At 49.6% G+C, this 19,158-nt stretch overlaps 1 protein-coding gene across 5 annotated transcripts in view; it reads left to right on the plus strand.

Annotated features, from left to right (window-relative positions):
- The window catches only part of LOC140454655 (latent-transforming growth factor beta-binding protein 4-like), a 146,803-nt gene that overhangs the window by 106,331 nt on the left and 21,314 nt on the right, over positions 1-19,158 (plus strand). For 3 of the 5 annotated variants that reach the window (XM_072549581.1, XM_072549583.1, XM_072549584.1), the window contains 5 exons: positions 6,382-6,510; positions 9,136-9,261; positions 14,356-14,499; positions 15,531-15,707; positions 15,966-16,055. In XM_072549581.1, coding sequence (XP_072405682.1) covers positions 6,382-6,510; positions 9,136-9,261; positions 14,356-14,499; positions 15,531-15,707; positions 15,966-16,055 — 666 coding nt within the window. The remainder of the gene's footprint in view (positions 1-6,381; positions 6,511-9,135; positions 9,262-14,355; positions 14,500-15,530; positions 15,708-15,965; positions 16,056-19,158) is intronic. The other 2 variants (XM_072549582.1, XM_072549585.1) reach the window with 1 other exon arrangement.

A 19,158-nucleotide genomic window follows, 5' to 3' on the forward strand; every position in this document is an offset into this window, starting at 1 on the left:
GGAGGTGTTGGCTAAAGTAAACTGAAAACAAAGACTATTGTGGGACAGGTGACGAGCAGTGGAGGACTTTCAAAGCAATTTTTCAAAGTGCTCAGCAAAAGTATATTCCAGTAAAAAGGACGAACTTTAAGAAAATGGGTAATCTGCCATGGGTGTCTAAGGAAATAAGGGAGGCTAGCAAACCTCCCTCTGTGAGAACATTCTGCACCCTCTCTGAGACATCCTTGATCCTGGCATCAGGGAAACAACACACCATTCTGCTTTTTCTCTGCTGGCCACAGCAACGTCTGTCTGTACCTCGGACTACAGAATCCCCAAACACAATTGATCTCTTGGAAGCCGACATGCCCCTCGTTGCATTAAAGCCAGTCTCAATACCAGAAACTTGGCTGTTTGTGCTACATTCCCCTGAGAATCCATCACCCCCTACATTTTCCAAAGCAGCATACCTGTTTGAAATGGGTATATCCACAAAAGACTCCTGCACTAGGTGCCAACCTCTCTTACCATTCCTGGAGTTAACCCATCTATGTGACTGTATCTGAGACTTTCCCCCCTTCCTATAACTGCCATCCATCACATACTGTTGCTGTTGCAAATTCCTCATCGCTTCTATCTGTCTCTCCAACCGATCCACTCAATCTAATAAGATTCGCATCCAACAGCATTTATGTTAGATATAATCTGCAGTAACCATTAAACTCTCTTTAAACTCCCACATCTGACAAGAAGTACATCTCACTGCAAAGGCCATTTTCGCTCCTTCATAATCTACAGACCCAGAAAATAATACCATCTTATTCCTCGACAAACACTGCCCCAGGTTAAATTAAGAGCTATGGCTTATATTTTAAATTTAATCAAGAGACTTAACTCCAAAAACAGGCCAGCAAGAGGTCATTGTCCACATTGGAACCAACTATGTAGAAAGAGAAAAGGTTGAGATTCTGAAAGGAGATTACAGAGAGTTAGGCAGAAATTTAAAATGGAGGTCCTCAAGGGTAGTAATATCTGGATTATTCCCAGTGATACGAGCTAGTGAGGGCAGGAATAGGAGAGAGCAGATGAATGCATGGCTGAGGAGCTGGTGTATGGGAGAAGAATTCACATTTTTGGATCATTGGAATCTCTTTTGGGGTAGAAGTGACCTGTACAAGAAGGACGGATTGCACCTAAATTGGAAGGGCACTGATATACTGGCAGGGAAATTTGCTAGAACTGCTTGGGAGGATTTAAACTAGTAAGGTGGGGGGGGTGAGGGGGGGGGGGGGGGGGGTGGGACCCAGGGAGATAGTGAGGAAAGAGATCGATCTGAGACGGGTACAGCTGAGAACAGAAGTGAATCAAACAGTCAGGGCAGGCAGGGACAAGGTAGGACTAATAAATTAAGCTGCATTTATTTCAATGCAAGGGGCCTAACAGGGAAGGCAGATGAACTCAGGGCATGGTTAGGAACATGGGACTGGGATATCATAGCAATTACAGGAACATGGCTCAGGGATAGGCAGGACTGGCAGCTTAATGTTCCAGGATACAAATGCTACAGGAAAGATAGAAAGGGAGGCAAAAGAGGAGGGGGGAGTGGCATTTTTGATAAGGGATAGCATTACAGCTGTGCTGAAGGAGGATATTCCAGGGAAGTTATTTGGGTGGAACTGAGAAATAAGAAAGGGATGATCACCTTATTGGGATTGTATTATAGACCCCCGAATAGTCAGAGGGAAATTGAGAAACAAACTTGTAAGGAGATCTCAGCTATCTCTAAGAATAATAGAGTGGTTATGGTCGGGGATTTTTACTTTCCAAACATAGACTGGGACTGCCATAGTGTTAAAGGTTTAGATGGAGAGGAATTTCTTAAGTGCATACAAGACAATTTTCTGATTCAATATGTGGATGTACCGACTAGAGAAGGTGCAAAACTTGACCTACTCTTGGGAAGTAAGGCAGGGCAGGTGACTGAGGTGACAGTGGGGGAGCACTTTGGGGCCAGCGACTATAATTTTATTTGTTTTAAAATCGTGATGGAAAAGGATGGACCAGATCTAAAAGTTGAAGTTCTAAATTGGAGAAAAGCCAATTTTGACAGTATTAGGCAAGAACTTTCAAAAGCTGATTGGAGGCAGATGTTCGCAGGTAAAGGGACGGCTGGAAAATGGGAAGCCTTCAGAAATGAGAAAACAAGAATCCAGAGAAAGTATATTCCTGTCAGGGTGAAAGGGAAGGCTGGTAGGTATAGGGAATGCTGGATGACTAAAGAAATTGAGGTTTTGGTTAAGAAAAAGAAGGAAACATATGTCAGGTATAGACAGGATAGATCAAGTGAATCCTTAGAAGAGTATAAAGAAAGTAGGAGTATACTTAAGAGGGAAATCAGGAGGGTAAAAAGGGGACATGAGGTAGCTTTGGCAAATAGAATTAAAGAGAATCCAAAGGGTTTTTACAAATATATTAAGGACAAAAGGGTAACTAGGGAGAGAATAGGGCCACTCAAAGATTAGGAAGGCGGCCTTTGTGTGGAGCCACAGAAAATGGGGGAGATACTAAATGAATATTTTGCATCAGTATTTACTGTGGAAAAGGATATGGAAGATATAGACTGTAGGGAAATAGATGGTAACATCTTACAAAATGTCCAGATTACAGAGGAGGAAGTGCTGGATGTCTTGAAACAGTTAAAGGTGGATAAATCCCCAGGACCTGATCAGGTGTACCCGAGAACTCTGTGGGAAGCTAGAGAAGTGATTGCTGGGCCTCTTGCTGAGATATTTGCATCATCGATAGTCACAGGTGAGGTACCGGAAGACTGGAGGTTGGCAAACATGGTGCCACTGTTTAAGAAGGGCAGTAAAGACAAGCCAGGGAACTATAGTCCAGTGAGCCTGACCTCGGTGGTGGGCAAGTTGTTGGAGGGAATCCTGAGGGACAGGATGTACATGTATTTGGAAAGGCAAGGACTGATTAGGGATAGTCAACATGGCTATCTGCGTGGGAAATCATGTCTCACAAACTTGATTGAGTTTTTTGAAGAAGTAACAAAGAAGATTGATGAGGGCAGAGCAGTAGATGTGATCTATATGGACTTCAGTAAAGCGTTCGACAAGGTTCCCCATGGGAGACTGGTTAGCAAGGTTAGATCTCATGGAATAAAGGGAGAACTAGTCATTTGTATACAGAACTGGCTCAAAGGTTATCGACAGAGGGTGGTGGTGGAGGGTTGTTTTTCAGACTGGAGGCCTGTGACCAGTGGAGTGCCACAAGGATTGATGCTGGGTCCTCTACTTTTTGTCATTTACATAAATGATTTGGATGCGAGCATAAGAGGTAAAGTTAGTAAATTTGCAGTTGACACCAAAATTGGAGGTGTATTGGACAGCGAAGAGGGTTACCTCAGATTACAACAGGATCTGGACCAGCTGGGCCAATGGGCTGAGAAGTGGCAGATGGAGTTTAATTCAGATAAATGAGAGGTGCTGCAATTTGGGAAAGCAAACCTTAGCAGGACTTATACACTTAATGGTAAGGTCCTAGGGAGTGTTGCTGAACAAAGCGACCTTGGAGTGCAGGTTCATAGCTTCTTGAAAGTGGAGTCGCAGGTAGATAGGATAGTGAAGAAGGCATTTGGTATGCTTTCCTTTATTGGTCAGAGAATTGAGTACAGGAGCTGGGATGTCATGTTGCAGCTGTACAGGACATTGGTTAGGCCACTATTGGAATATTGTGTGCAATTCTGATCTCCTTCCTATCAGAAAGATGTGAAACTTGAAAGGGTTCAGAAAAGATTTACAAGGATGTTGCCAAGTGTGGAAGATTTGAGCTATAGGGAGAGGCTGAACAGGCTGGGGCTGTTTTCCCTGGAGCATTGGAGGCTGAGGGTGTGACCTTATAGAGGTTTACAAAATTATGAGGGGCATGGATAGGATAAATAGACAAAGTCTTTTCCCTGGAATCGGGGAGTCCAGAACTAGAGGGCATAGGTTTAGGGTGCGAGGGGAATGATATAAAAGAGACCTAAGGGGCAACTTTTTCACACAGAGGGTGTTATGCGTATGGAATTAGCTGCCAGAGGATGTGGTGGAGGCTGATACAATTGCAACATTTAAGAGGCATTTGGATGGGTATATGAAATGGAAGGGTTTTGCGGGATATGGGCCGGGTGCTGGCAGGTGGGACTAGATTGGGTTAGGATATCTGGTTGGCATGGACAGGTTGGACCGAAGGGTCTGTTTCCATGCTGTAGATCTCTATGACTCTGTGACTCTATGAAATTAAAAGAAAAGGCACACAAAGTGGCCAAATTTTCAGTGGGACACTAGAAGATTGGGAAAGCTTTAAAGACCAACAGAAAGCTACAAAAGGAGCTATAAAAAAAGTAAGATAGAACATGAGAAAAACTATCACAGAATATAAAGACAAATCACAAAAGTTTCCATAAATATATAAAATGATTAAGAGCGGCTAAAGTAAATATTGGTCCTTTAGAGGATAAGAAGGAGTATGATGAAATAGATGAGGCATTGAATAGATTATTTTGTGTCTGTTTTCACAGTGGAAGACACAAATAACATGCCAGTAATTAACAAAGAGATGAAGGTAGGTGAGGACCTGGAAACAGACATTAGCATGGAAGGTGCCGTGTTGGGAAAGCCAACAGAGCTAAGGATAGACAGGTCTCCTGGTGCGAATGGAATACATCCCAGGGTACTAAAAATGATGGCAGGAGAAGTAGCAAGTGCACTTATGGTAATTTTCCAAATTCACTGGACTCTGGGGCAGTTCCAACAGATTGGTGTCACATTTGCTTTTTTCCACTGTTTAAAAAAGGGAGGTAGACAAAAGAAGGGGAATTATAGACCTGTTAGCTTAACTCCTGTAGTGGGGAAGATGCTTGAGTCTATAATCATGGAAGCAATAGCAAGGTATATGGACAGAAATTGGGTAGATGTAACATGAGTTCATAAAGGGCTTGCTTAACTATTCTTTTGGAATTCCCTGAAGACATTTCAAGCAAGGTGGACAAGGGGGACCCAGTGGATGTGGTGTACCTAGATTCCCAAAAGGCCTTTGACAAGGTGCTGCACAAAAGGTTGCTGCGTAAGATAAGGATGCATGGTGTTAGAGGTAAAGGATTAGCGTGGATAGAGGATTGGTTGACTAACAGGAAGCAAAGAATGGGGATACATGAGTGCTATTCTGGTTGGCAATCAGTGGGTACTGGTGTGCTTCAGGGATCAGTGTTGGGACTGCAATTATTTACAATTTATATCTGTGATTTGGAGTTGGGGACCACATGTAGGGTGTCAAAGTTTGCAGATGACACTAAGATGAGTGGCTGAGCAAAGTGTGCAGAGAAATGTGAAACTTTGCAGAAGAACATAGATACTTTGAGTGAGTGGGCAAAGGTCTGGCAGATGGAATATGATGTTAATAAATGTGAAGTCATCCATTATGGTAGGAGTAACAGTAAAAAGGATTATTACTTGAATGGTAAAAAGTTGCAGCATGCTGCTGTGCAGAGGGACCTGGGTGTCCTTGTGCATGAATCACAGAAGGTTGGTCTGTAAGTATAACAAGTAATTGGGCAGGCAAATGGAATTTTGTCCTTCATTGCAAAAGGGATGGAGTTTAAAAGCAGGAAGGTTATGTTGCAGCTGTATAGGGAGCTGGTGAGGCCACACCTGGAGTACTGTGTGCAATTTTGGTCTCCTTGGGAAGGGATGTACTGGCTCTGGAGAGAATGCAGAGGAGGTTCACTAGATTGATTCCAGAGTTGAGGGGGTTGTTTTATGAGGAGACGCTGAGTAGATTGGGATTATATTCATTGGAGTTTCGAAAAATGGGGAGGGATCATGTAGAAGCATATAAAATTAGGAAGGGAATAGACGGCAAGTGTAACAAGGTCAAGAGGGCACAATCTCCAAATTAGGGGGAACAGATTTATGACTGAATTGAGAAGGAACTTGTTCACCCAGAGGGTTGTTAATCTGTGGAATTCCCTGCCAAGTGAAGTAGTTGATGCTACTTTAGTAAATGTTTTTAAAGCCAAGATTGATAATTATTTGAAAGAGTGGGCGGGTAAGTGGAGCTGATTCCATGAAAAGCTCAGCCATGATCTTATTGAATAGTAGAGCAGGCTCGAAAAGCCAGGTGGCCTGCTCCTGCTCCTAGCTCCTATGTTCTCATGTTCACACGCACACTCTCTCACACATGCACTGGATCTCACACATGCTTGGAACTAGATTTTCTATAAAGCAATCTTCAGGCCCACACAGTAACTCTTCTCTGCCTGCCTCCTGAACTTTGATCAGTCATAAACTTTGACTGACTGCACCCAGAAATTATTTTGTGTCTCACTATGTCTCTTTTTTTTTTGTATAACAGATCTTGATGAGTGTGTTGAATATCCAACCATCTGTGGTAGCAAGCGATGTGAGAATACTGCTGGCTCCTTCCTGTGTATCACTGACTGTAGTGAAGGATTTGAGCTCAGTCCTGCTCAGGACTGCATTGGTGAGTTGTCCCTGATCCCCAGATCAATAAAAACAGCTGAATGTCTTGCCAAAATTTCTGCAAAGGATGTTGTGTTGATTTGTGTTTGAGTTTTGTTATTACTGATACACAGCAATGGGATACTTCACTAAACATGATCAGGGCTGAGGATGTACATGACAATGTGAACTCAATGACTTTTTAAAACCTCTCATGTATCATTCATCCTAGCTCCAAATATCCCTTCTCAGTGAGACAGTGAGGTGTCCACCCCAGTGGATCATGGACAGTGGGAGTAAACACAACTCTGTTCTCTGCTCAATTTCCAGTTTTTTTGTCTTCATCCCACACCCACAATTTCTCTGACCCTGTCTTCTGGCATGTTCCCATGAAACTCCACACAAGCTCAGAGAGAGACCATTGTCTCCTATTTTTAGCGGATGTGCCTAGCATTTACTTCCAATCCTCATTACCCCCTTGAGAAGGTGGGGGTGAGCTGTCTTCTTGAACCACTGCAGTCCATGGGCTGAAGGTTGGCCCACAATGCCCTTAGGAAGGGAATTCAAGGATTCTGACCCAGTTACACTGAAGGAACGGTGATATATTTCCAAGTCAGGATGGTGTGTGGCTTGAAGGGGAACTTGCAGGATGTGTTGTTCCCATGTATCTTCCTGTATTAAGACATGCTTCCTTGCCTTTGTCCTTATCAATGGAAATTGCTCTGAGTTTGGAAGATATTGTCTAAGCCTTAGTGAATCTCTGCAACACTTCTTGTAGATGGTACACACTGCTGCTTCCGAGTGTCAGTGGTAGAGGGAGTGGATGCTTGTGGATGTAGTGCTAATCAAGCGTGTTTTGTCCTGGATGGTGTCAGGCTTCTTGAGTATTGGAGTTTGACCCATCCAGGGCAAGTGGGGAGTATTCCATCACACTCTTGACGTGTACCTTGTACAGGCTTTGGGGAGTCAGGAGATGAGTTACTCACTGCAGGTTTCCCAACCTCTGACCTGCCCTTGTAGCCACTGTGTTTATGTGGAAAGTCCAGTTCAGTTTCTGGTCAATGGTCTGTCTTCTGACTCTTCATATCAAAATGCATGGCCTGACACTTTTTGGCAGACAGTAAGAGTGAGAGAGGTTCCTCAGCAGCCTGGGATGGGAAGAGCCCATCACTGTCGATGGTCCCCAGGCTTTGTTACATGTACAATGTCTACATTACCATAGTAACTCAGGCGCCTTGAGAGGGCAGAGCCGATTATGGATCTGAACAACATGGGATTTGGTCCCTGTTCTGAATCTGGAGAATAGGGGACCTGTCTTCAAGCAGAGAACTCCTGACTTTTACTATAGGCCTGGCCAGTGAATGAGCATTCTGAGTGCTGATGGTCTCAATTGTGGCTGTAATTAGATGAGTCTGTGCTGGAATCATCTCCAGGTTTGTGCTGTTCAAACACAACTAATGGTGACGTGGATCTGAGCGCCTGTATGTAAAGGAAGGGAGGAAATCCCAGTTCCACAAATAGGATCCCAACCATCGGCTGTCAAACTGAAGGGACCATATCACTGCAAATTCAACTGAGTTTGCAAAGCGGAATTTTTTTTTGTGTGGGAGAAGGCAGGGAGAAAGAATGGAAGAATGTGAAGCATGTGATAGAGAGGGGGAGGGGGAGAATGGGAATGGTGGTGTGACCTGGGGGAGGAGCAGATTGGAGTAGGGATCAAATAGGAGAGAGGGAATAGGAAAAAGGAAAGGAGGAGGGAGAGATAAAGTAGAGGAGCTTGGACCAGAGCCAGGATCTGGGGGTATAAAGTTCAGCCTTTGTTGATCATTACGTTGTGTACTGCCTCAGAGGCAGATTTAAACCAAGTCTGACACCAAAGTCTCAAGACAGTGACCATGTTTCCTGCAAATCCTCTTGGAGTTACTATTCAACTGAGGGTGCTGCACCAAAGATTAAAACTCTCAACATTCTTTGAGAGAGCAGTAGGAGCCACCACACCCCATTGAAGACAAGTTGTCCCTCCCCACATATTGGCTTCCTGTGCTTGAATGGGACTTGAATTTTCTATTTTTGATCATAAATGACCCTGGCTCTTTTCCCCTCTGTCCAGTTGGAATGTTAATTGATTTCTATGCAAAGTCTTTGATTATTCCTGCAGAATCCTGAGAACAACACCTCCTTTAAACTCAGGAGTTCCTGATGAACTGCACCAAGACCATGTCAGGACGAAGGCAGAGTCCAGAGGCAGAAACTAGTAATGGGCAGCCCAGCAAGAACAATCAAATTCAGATGACGTAAACTTGTGGAAATGTCAGGCTGTGGTCCAGCCAGAGTGACTCTGCCAGTGTGGCCCAGCCAGAGCGACTCTGCCAGTGTGGCCCAGCCAGAGCAACTCTGCCAGTGTGGCCCAGCCAGAGCGACTCTGCCGGTGCAGCCCAGCCAGTGCAACTCTGCCAGTGCAGTCCAGCCAGTGCAACTCTGCCAGTGTGGTCCAGCCAGAGTGACTCTGCCAGTGTGGCCCAGCCAGTGCAACTCTGCCAGTTTGACCCAGTCAGAGTGGCTCTGCCAGAGCAGCCCTGGTAGTGTGACACAGTGAGTGTGTAATCTATATAAGTGAGTGAACTGTTTTCTTTGCTATCTCTCCCAGATATCGATGAGTGCGTCAATGCCACGATCTGTGGGTTGAATGCGTATTGTCAGAATGTGGCTGGTTCCTATCAGTGTCACTGTGACCAGGGTTACCAGATGACATCAGATGGCTCACAGTGTGTGGGTAAGTCACTAACAGTACATGGGGATGCCTGACTCGTTCCAGCTGTGACTGACAGTGTGGACAGTGTGGGGGGGGTGTCTGACGGTGAGGGGTGGGGACTGACGGTGCAGGGTGGGGACTGACGGTGCGGGGTGGGGACTGACGGTGCGGGATGGGAACAGACGGTGCGGGATGGGGACTGACGGTGCGGGATGGGGACTGACGGTGCGGGATGGGGACTGACGGTGAAGGGTGGGGACTGACGGTGCGAGGTGGGGACTGACGGTGCGGGGTGGGGACTGACGGTGCGGGATGGTGTCTGACGGTGCGGGGTGGGGACTGACGGTGCGGGGTGGTGTCTGACGGTGCGGGGTGGGGACTGACAGTGCGGGATGGGGACTGACGGTGCGGGGTGGGGACTGACGGTGCGGGGTGGGGACTGACAGTGCGGAGTGGGGACTGACGGTGCGGGGTGGGGACTGACGGTGCGGGGTGGGGACTGACGGTGCGGGGTGGGGACTGACGGTGCAGGGTGGGGACTGACGGTGCAGGGTGGGGACTGACGGTGCAGGGTGGGGACTGACAGTGCGGGGTGGGGACTGACGGTGCGGGATGGGGACTGATGGTGCGGGGTGGTGTCTGACGGTGCGGGGTGGGGACTGACGGTGCGGGATGGGGACTGACGGTGCGGGATGGGGACTGACGGTGCGGGATGGGGACTGATGGTGCGGGGTGGTGTCTGACGGTGCGGGGTGGGGACTGACGGTGCGGGATGGGGACTGACGGTGCGGGGTGGGGATGACGGTGCAGGGTGGGGACTGACAGTGCGGGGTGGGGACTGACGGTGCAGGGTGGGGACTGACGGTGCGGGATGGGGACTGATGGTGCGGGGTGGTGTCTGACGGTGCGGGGTGGGGACTGACGGTGCGGGATGGGGACTGACGGTGCGGGATGGGGACTGACGGTGCGGGGTGGAGACTGACGGTGCGGGGTGGTGTCTGACGGTGCGGGGTGGGGACTGACGGTGCGGGGTGGGGACTGACGGTGCAGGGTGGGGACTGACGGTGCGGGGTGGTGTCTGACGGTGCAGGGTGGGGACTGACGGTGCGGGGTGGGGACTGACGGTGCAGGGTGGGGACTGACGGTGCGGGGTGGTGTCTGACGGTGCGGGGTGGGGACTGACGGTGCGGGATGGGGACTGACGGTGCGGGATGGGGACTGACGGTGCGGGATGGTGTCTGACGGTGCGGGGTGGGGACTGACGGTGCGGGGTGGTGTCTGACGGTGAGGGGTGGGGACTGACGGTGCGGGGTGATGTCTGACGGTGCGGGGTGGGGACTGACGGTGCGGGGTGGGGACTGACGGTGCGGGGTGATGTCTGACGGTGCGGGATGGGGACTGACGGTGCGGGGTGGGGACTGACGGTGCGGGTGAGGGACTGACGGTGCGGGGTGGTGTCTGACGGTGCGGGATGGGGACTGACGGTGCAGGGTGGGGACTGACGGTGCAGGGTGGGGACTGACGGTGCGGGGTGGGGACTGACGGTGCGGGGTGGGGACTGACGGTGCAGGGTGGGGACAGACGGTGCGGGGTGGGGACTGACGGTGCGGGGTGGGGACTGACGGTGCGGGATGGGGACTGACGGTGCGGGGCGGGGACTGACGGTGCGGGGCGGGGACTGACGGTGCGGGGCGGGGACTGACGGTGAGGGGCGGGGACTGACGGTGCGGGGTGGGGACTGACGGTGCGGGGTGGGGACTGACGGTGCGGGGTGGGGACTGACGGTGCGGGGTGGGGACGGACGGTGCAGGGTGGTGTCTGACGGTGCTGGATGGGGACTGACGGTGCGGGGTGGTGTCTGACGATGCGGGGTGGGGACTGACGGTGCAGGGTGGGGACTGACGGTGCGGGGTGGTGTCTGACGGTGCTGGATGGGGACTGACGGTGCGGGGTGGTGTCTGACGATGCGGGGTGGGGACTGACGGTGCAGGGTGGGGACTGATGGTGCAGGGTGGTGTCTGACGGTGCGGGGTGGTGTCTGACGGTGCAGGGTGGGGACTGACGCTGCGGGGTAGTGTCTGACGGTGCGGGCTGGTGTCTGACGATGCAGGGTGGGGACTGACGGTAGCAGGGTGGGGACTGACGGTGAGGGGTGGGGACTGACGGTGCGGGGTGGGGACTGACGGTGCGGGGTGGGGACTGACAGTACGGGTGAGGGACTGACGGTGCGGGGTGGTGTCTGACGGTGCGGGATGGGGACTGACGGTGCGGTGTGGGGACTGACGGTGCGGGGTGGGGACAGACGGTGCGGGGTGGGGACTGACGGTGCGGGGTGGGGACTGACGGTGCGGGGTGGGGACGGACGGTGCAGGGTGGTGTCTGACGGTGCGGGATGGGGACTGACGGTGCGGGGTGGTGTCTGACGATGCGGGGTGGGGACTGACGGTGCAGGGTGGGGACTGACGGTGCAGGGTGGTGTCTGACGGTGCGGGATGGGGACTGACGGTGCAGGGTGGGGACTGACGGTGCAGGGTGGTGTCTGACGGTGCGGGGTGGTGTCTTACGGTGCAGGGTGGGGACTGACGGTGCGGGGTAGTGTCTGACGGTGCGGGGTGGTGTCTGACGGTGCAGGGTGGGGACTGACGGTAGCAGGGTGGGGACTGACGGTGAGGGGTGGGGACTGACGGTGCGGGGTTTGGACTGACGGTGCGGCGTGGGGACTGACGGTGCGGGGTGGGGACTGACGGTGCAGGGAGGGGACTGACGGTGAGGGGTGGGGACTGACGGTGCGGGGTGGGGACTGACGGTGAGGGGTGGGGACTGACGGTGCAGGGTGGGGACTGACGGTGCGGGGTGGGGACTGACGGTGCGGGGTGGGGACTGACGGTGCGGGGTGGGGACTGACGGTGAGGGGTGGGGACTGACGGTGCGGGGTGGGGACTGACGGTGCAGGGTGGGGACTGACGGTGCGGAGTGGGGTCTGACGGTGCGGGATGGGGACTGACGGTGCGGGATGGGGACTGACGGTGCGGGGTGGGGACTGACGGTGCGGAGTGGGGTCTGACGGTGTGAGGTGGGGATTGACGGTGCGGGATGGTGTCTGACGGTGCGGGGTGGGGACTGATGGTGCGGGGTGGGGACTGACGGTGCGGGGTGGGGACTGACGGTGCGGGATGGGGACTGACGGTGCGGGGTGGGGACTGACGGTGCAGGGTGGGGACTGACGTTGCAGTGTGTGGATTGACGGTAGCAGGGTGGTCTCTGGCGGTGTGGGATGGTGTCTGACGGTGCGGGATGGGGACTGACGGTGCGGGGTGGGGACTGAGGGTGGGGGGTAGTGTCTGACGGTGCGGGGTGGGGACTGACGGTGCGGGGTGGGGACTGACAGTGCGGGATGGTGTCTGACGGTGCGGGGTGGGGACTGACGGTGCGGGGTGGGGACTGACGGTGCGGGGTGGGGACTGACAGTGCGGGGTGGGGACTGACGGTGCGGGATGGTGTCTGACGGTGCGGGGTGGGGACTGACGGTGCGGGGTGGGGACTGACGGTGCGGGGGTGGTGTCTGATGGTGCGGTGTAGAGACTGACTGTGCAGAGTGGTCTCTGACGGTGCGGGGTGGGGACTGACAGTGCGGGATGGTGTCTGACGGTGTGGGGTGGTGTCTGACAGTGTGGGGTGGGGACTGACGGTGCGGGGGTGGTGTCTGATGGTGCGGTGTAGAGACTGACTGTGCAGAGTGGTCTCTGACGGTGCGGGGTGGGGACTGACAGTGCGGGATGGTGTCTGACGGTGTGGGATGGTGTCTGACAGTGTGGGGTGGGGACTGACGGTGCGGGGGTGGTGTCTGATGGTGCGGTGTAGAGACTGACTGTGCAGAGTGGTCTCTGACGGTGCGGGGTGGGGACTGACGGTGCAGGGTGGGGACTGACGGTGCAGGGTGGGGACTGACGGTGCAGGGTGGGGACTGACGGTGCGGGGTGGGGACTGACGGTGCGGGGTGGGGATTGACGGTGCGGTGTGGGGGACTGACGGTGCGGGGTGGGGACTGACGGTGCGGGGTGGGGACTGACGGTGCAGGGTGGGGACTGACGGTGCAGGGTGGGGACTGACGGTGCGGGGTGGGGACTGACGGTGCGGGGTGGGGACTGACGGTGTGGGGTGGGGATTGACGGTGTGTGTCAGTAACTATGTCCTGGACCTCAGAAAAATAGCAAACCGTTGGAAGGATAGTGTAGATTTCAGATGGACTTAGACCAGTTGGGGAGATGGCAGATGTATGGGAAGATTGAATATAGAACATAGAACAGTGCAGCACAGATTTGGCCTTTCAGCCCTTGATGTTGTGCCGACCTTTTATCCTGCTCTAAGATCAAACTAACTGACATACCCTTCATTTTACTATCATCCATTTGCCTATCAAGAGTCACTCAAATGTTCCTAACGTAGCTGACTGTCCTACCAGTGCTGGCAACGCACCCACCACTCTCTGAGTGAAGAACTTACCTCTAATATCTACCCTAAACCTTCCTCCAATCACTTTAAAATTATGACCCCTCATGACAGAAATTTCTGCCATGGGAAAAGGTCTCTGACTATTCATCTATCTGTGCTTCACATCATCTTGTACACTCTATCAAGTCACCTGTCACCCTTCTTCCCTCCAATGAGAACGATTGGGGGAATCCCATTCCTGTCATGTGATGCTTTGCCACATGACAATTGAAAACTTCTTGTGCGCATCCATCTAGCCCACTGCTGTCATTCACACCCTTCATTCCTTCAGTCGGGCTCTTCATAATGGTGATTGCACAATGAAAGCAAATTTAGTCAAACTGACCACTCCCCCTGCTGGGAGGTTTCTGTGTGGACATTGACTGCAATGTGATACCTGCTGAACATTCACTGAGGAACTGCAATGTGAATAGTTTTTTAACCTTTTGTACTTAGCAGTATTGTAATCGCAACCGGAAGATTGTTACACACGAGTTGAAGTGAGTCTGAGATGTTTCCTGAGCAAAGGCCAAGGGAATGAAGTTCAGAATGCAATACTGAATGTCATGTAAATGGTTCAAATTCAGCTAAATTTTCACTATAAAACTTGCCATCCCTTTGCAGATGTGAACGAGTGTGAGACTATCGAGGGTGTCTGTGGCTCTGCAGTCTGCGAGAATGTGGCCGGTTCATTTTTCTGTCTTTGTCTGGATGAAAACGAAGAGTTTGAACCAAGGACAGGACGGTGCAATCGACGAACTGTCCAGGGTACCTATAATGGCTGCTGTATTGCTGCTTTTCTCTCTGTCTAGACCAGGGTAATATCTTCCTCTTGGGAAAGCCGTACTGAGGTGTGCACACCAACTCACACCTGTACATTAGTGACATCTCTGTCCGGTTCAGCCAAGCCCAGATTCTGTACAAAACAGCTCAAGAAACGAGTGAGAGCATTGATGCAATAAATGTGCTTTCACTGAAAAAGTTAAGAATCACACAACACCAGGTTATAGTCCAACAGGTTTATTTGGAAGCACTAGTTTTCGGAGCAGAACCACCTGATGAAGGAGCAGCGCTCCGAAAGCTAGTGCTTCCAAATAAACCTGTTGGACTATAACCTGGTGGTGTGTGATTTTTAACTTTGTTTACCCCAGTCCAACACCGGCATCTCCAAATCATCCCTGAAAAGTTCTTAGTTCATGATGAGTGAACAGGTTATTGCCCATGAGCCCTGCTCCAAATCAGTATCGAATGGGACACTGAGGATCTACACAGTGGGGTTGGCGAGGAGGAGAGGGAATCCTAGCATAATGTGTTTCCTCAGACATACAATACAGGCCAAGATACGCAGGTATGGGCAAAATCAGATCACGAGTGAGAGGAGAGAATGTACCAGGCAGAACTAACTGCGAATGGATCTGTAACGTTGGTGCTTTGTTCAGTAATCTCTGTTCATCAAGGAGAATTGATCCAGAATCTGTCTTCAATAATCAGATCCAAAACTGAAGATAGGAGTTTGAACAGAAGGAGGGAGGGAGCTGCTGACAGTTTGTATTTGCTTGAATTCACTTTTGGGATTGGTGTTTGAGACAGAAACAATATGAACTTTGGAGATTAAATGGAATTCAAGGAGATAGACAATCTCTAGGAATCAAAGTGGGTAAGTCCCAGTATTAACTTGAGATTGATTGATACATGGTCCTTTGTACAAATGAATGGGGTAGAGTCAGTGAAAGGGAGAGCGTCTCAGGTTTACTGGTGATTTGCTGCTCCTTACCTTCTGACTCTGCTGCCTTTTCCAGGTCGGCCGATGGGAGAGACCACGAGGGAGGAGAACGAGTGTTACTACAACCTAAATGATGTGCAGCTTTGTGAAAACATTCTGGCACGGAATGTCACGAGACAGGAATGTTGCTGCACTGTGGGTGAGGGCTGGGGGAGAGAATGCCGAATCTACCAATGTCCTGTCCCTGGCGCAGGTTAGTGTGTATGCATGAAACTGAAGTTAATGTTTATCATCACTCGTTAATCTTTACCATAACTTGTTAACTTTTACTATCTCTTTTTCATTTTTACTATCGTCAGTTAATTCATACCATCACTTGTTCATCTTAACCATCAGTGGTTTACTCTAACTGTCACTTGTTAATCTTTACCACCACTTGTGAATCTTTACTGTCAATTGTAGAACCTCATGTTCCTGTGTCTAAATGATTTCCCTCTCATATCTCTTTCAGACGAATATCAGTCTCTGTGTCCTCAAGGGCAAGGATTCCTCTCCATTCCACAGTCATTGTTTGGAAGGAACTACAAAGGTGAGTTCACAGGTGGGAATAGCTTTTGAACCTTGGAACCTGGAGAGTTGGAGCATGATTCTTGATAATCTGGGAGAGAAACTCTCTGTTTGAAAATGCTGTTCCTGGTCCCATCAGCAGCGGAGGTCCTGATGATCATTCTATGACATATTCCTCTCACTTGTTCTATGTTAACAATAAAACAATCAAGTAGAAGTTAACTGTTCAGCACATTAAGGCTGCTCACCATTCAATAAGATGTCAAAGAGTCATAGAGATGTACAGCACGGAAACAGACCCTTCAGTCCAACCCTTCCATGCCGACCCAATCTAGTCCCACCTGCCAGCACCTGACCCATATCCCTCCAAACCCTTCCTATTCAGATACCCATCCAAATGCCTCTTAACTGTTGCAATTGTACCAGCCTCCACCACATCCTCTGGCAGCTCATTCCATACATGCACCTCTGGTTAGCTAGGTTAGATCTCACCGAATACAGGGAGTACTCGCCATTTGGATACAGAACTGTCTCAGAGGTAGAAGACAGAGGGTGGTGGTGGAGGGTTGTTTTTCAGACTGGAGGCCTGTGACCAGTGGAGTGCCACAAGGATCGAAGCTGGGTCCACTGCTTCTCATTATTTATATAAAAAACTTCCATCCTGAAGACCTTAGTAACAACTTACTTCAGTCATAATCCCTGCTCATACCTGTTCTTGCTGCCCTGTAGAGAGACCATTCAAAGTGCAAACACAATATTTCTCAGTACATGAATGACAAACAGGCTTCTTGACATTGGTCTCTCTGACTCAAAAAGAACGAAAGAGAGCCACAAACTTGTTCAAAATGGCATGTTCCACTTGCAAAACCCCATTTTGCCACAGGATGGCAGCAATGTAGTAGCAATCTGATACTGTCAAATACCTACAGCATCCAGACCAATATGGAGAGATTCATTCACAGAGTCATAGAGATGTACAGCACAGAAACAGACCCGGCCCATATCCCTCCAAACCTTTTCTATTCATATACCCCTCAAAATGCCTTTTAAATGTTGCAATTGTACCAGCCTCCTCCATGTCCTCTGGCAGCTCATTCCATACACGCACCGCCCTCTGCATGAAAAAGTTGCCCCTCAGGTCCCTTTTAAATTTTTCCCCTTTCACCTTAAGCTGTATCTTCTGGTTTTGGACTCCCCAACTCTGGTGAAAAGACTTTGTCTATTTATCCTATCTATGTCCTCATGATTTTATAAACCTCTAGCCTCTGACACTCCAGGGAAAACAGCCCCAGCCTCTTCAGCCTCTCCCTATGGCTCAAATCTTCCAACCCTGGCAGGATCCTTGTTTCTGAACCCTTTTGAGTTTAACAACATTCCTCATATAGCAGGGAGACCAGAATTGCACACAATATTCCAAAAGTGGCCTAACCAATGTCCTGTACATCCGCAACATGACCTCCCAACTCCTGTACTCAATACTCTGACCAATAAAGGAAAGCATACCAAACGCCTTCTTCACTATCCTACCTACCTGTGACTCCACTTTCAAGGAGCTATAAACCCGCACTCCAAGGTCTCTTTGTCCAGCAACACTCCCCAGGACCTTAACACATTAAGTATATAAGTCCTGTCCTGATTTGCCTTTCCCAAAATGCAGCACCTCATGTTTATCTAAATTAAACTCCATCTGCCACTTCTCAGCCCACTGGCCCATCTGATCAAGATCCTATTGTAATCTGAGGTAACCTTCTTTGCTGTCAATCACACCTCCAATTTTTGTGTCATCTGCAAACTTACTAACTATACCTCCTATGTTCACATTCCAAATCATTTACATAAATGACAGAAAGCAGTGGATCCAGCAGTTCCTTGTGGCACTCCACTGGTCACAGGCCTTCAGTCTGAAAGGCAACCCTGGACCATCACTCTCTGTCTTCTACTTTCAAACCAGTTCTGTATCCAAATGGCTAGTTCTCCCTGTATTTCATGAGATCTAACCTTGCTGATCAGTCTCCCATGGGGAACCTTGTCGAACGCCTTACTGAAGTCCATATAGATCATGCCCACCATTCTATCCTCATCAATCCTCTTTGTTACTTCTTCAAAAAACTCAATTAAATTAGTGATTTCCCACACACAAAGCCATGTTGACTATCCCTAATCAGTCCTTGCCTTCCAAATACATGTACATCCCGTCCCTCAGGATTCCCTCCAACAACTTGCCCACCACCGAGGTCAGGCTCACTGGTCTATAGTTCCCTGGATTGTCTTTACCACCCTTCTTAAACAGTGGCACCACGTTTGCCAACCTCTAGTCTTCCAGCACCTCACCTGTGACTATCGATGATACAAATATCTCAGCAAGAGGCCCAGCAATCACTTCTCTAGCTTCCCACAGAGTTCTCGGGTACACCTGATCAGGTCCTATGGAATTTATCCACCTTTATATGTTTTAAGTCGTCCAGCACTTCCTCCTCTCTAATATGGATATTTTTCCAAATGTCTCTATTAATTCTCCATGTTCTATTTCTTCCATGTTTTTTTCCACATTAAACACTGATGTAGAATATTTGCTTTGTATTCCCCCATCTCTTGCCATTCTACACAAAAGTGGCCTTGCTGATCTTTAAGAGGACTCTATTCTCTCCCTAGTTCCCCATTGGTCTTAATGTATTTGTAGAATCTCTTCAGATTCTCTTTAGCCTATTTGCCAAAGCTATCTCATGTCCCCCTTTTGCACTCCTGATTTCCCTCTTAAATATACTCCTACTGCCTTTATACTCTTCCAGGGTTTCACTCAATCTCTGCTGTCTATACCTGAAATATATTTTTCTTTTCCTGAACCAAACCATCAATTTCTCCAGTCATCCAGCATTCCCTGCACCTACCAGCCTTTTCTTTCACCCTAACAGGAATATACTGTCTCTGGACTTTCATTATCTCATTTTTGAAGGCTTCCCATTTTCCAGCCGTCCCTTTACCTGCGAACATCTGCGCCCAATCAGCTTTTGAAAGTTCTTGCCTCATGCAGTCAAGATTGGCCTTTGTTCAATTTAGAACTTCAACTTTTAAATCCAATCTATCCTTTTCTATCACTATTTTAAAACTATTAGAATTATGATCGCTGGCCCCAAAGT

The sequence above is a fragment of the Chiloscyllium punctatum genome, chromosome 29 (genome assembly GCF_047496795.1).
Source record: "Chiloscyllium punctatum isolate Juve2018m chromosome 29, sChiPun1.3, whole genome shotgun sequence".
Lineage (NCBI taxonomy): Eukaryota > Metazoa > Chordata > Chondrichthyes > Orectolobiformes > Hemiscylliidae > Chiloscyllium > Chiloscyllium punctatum.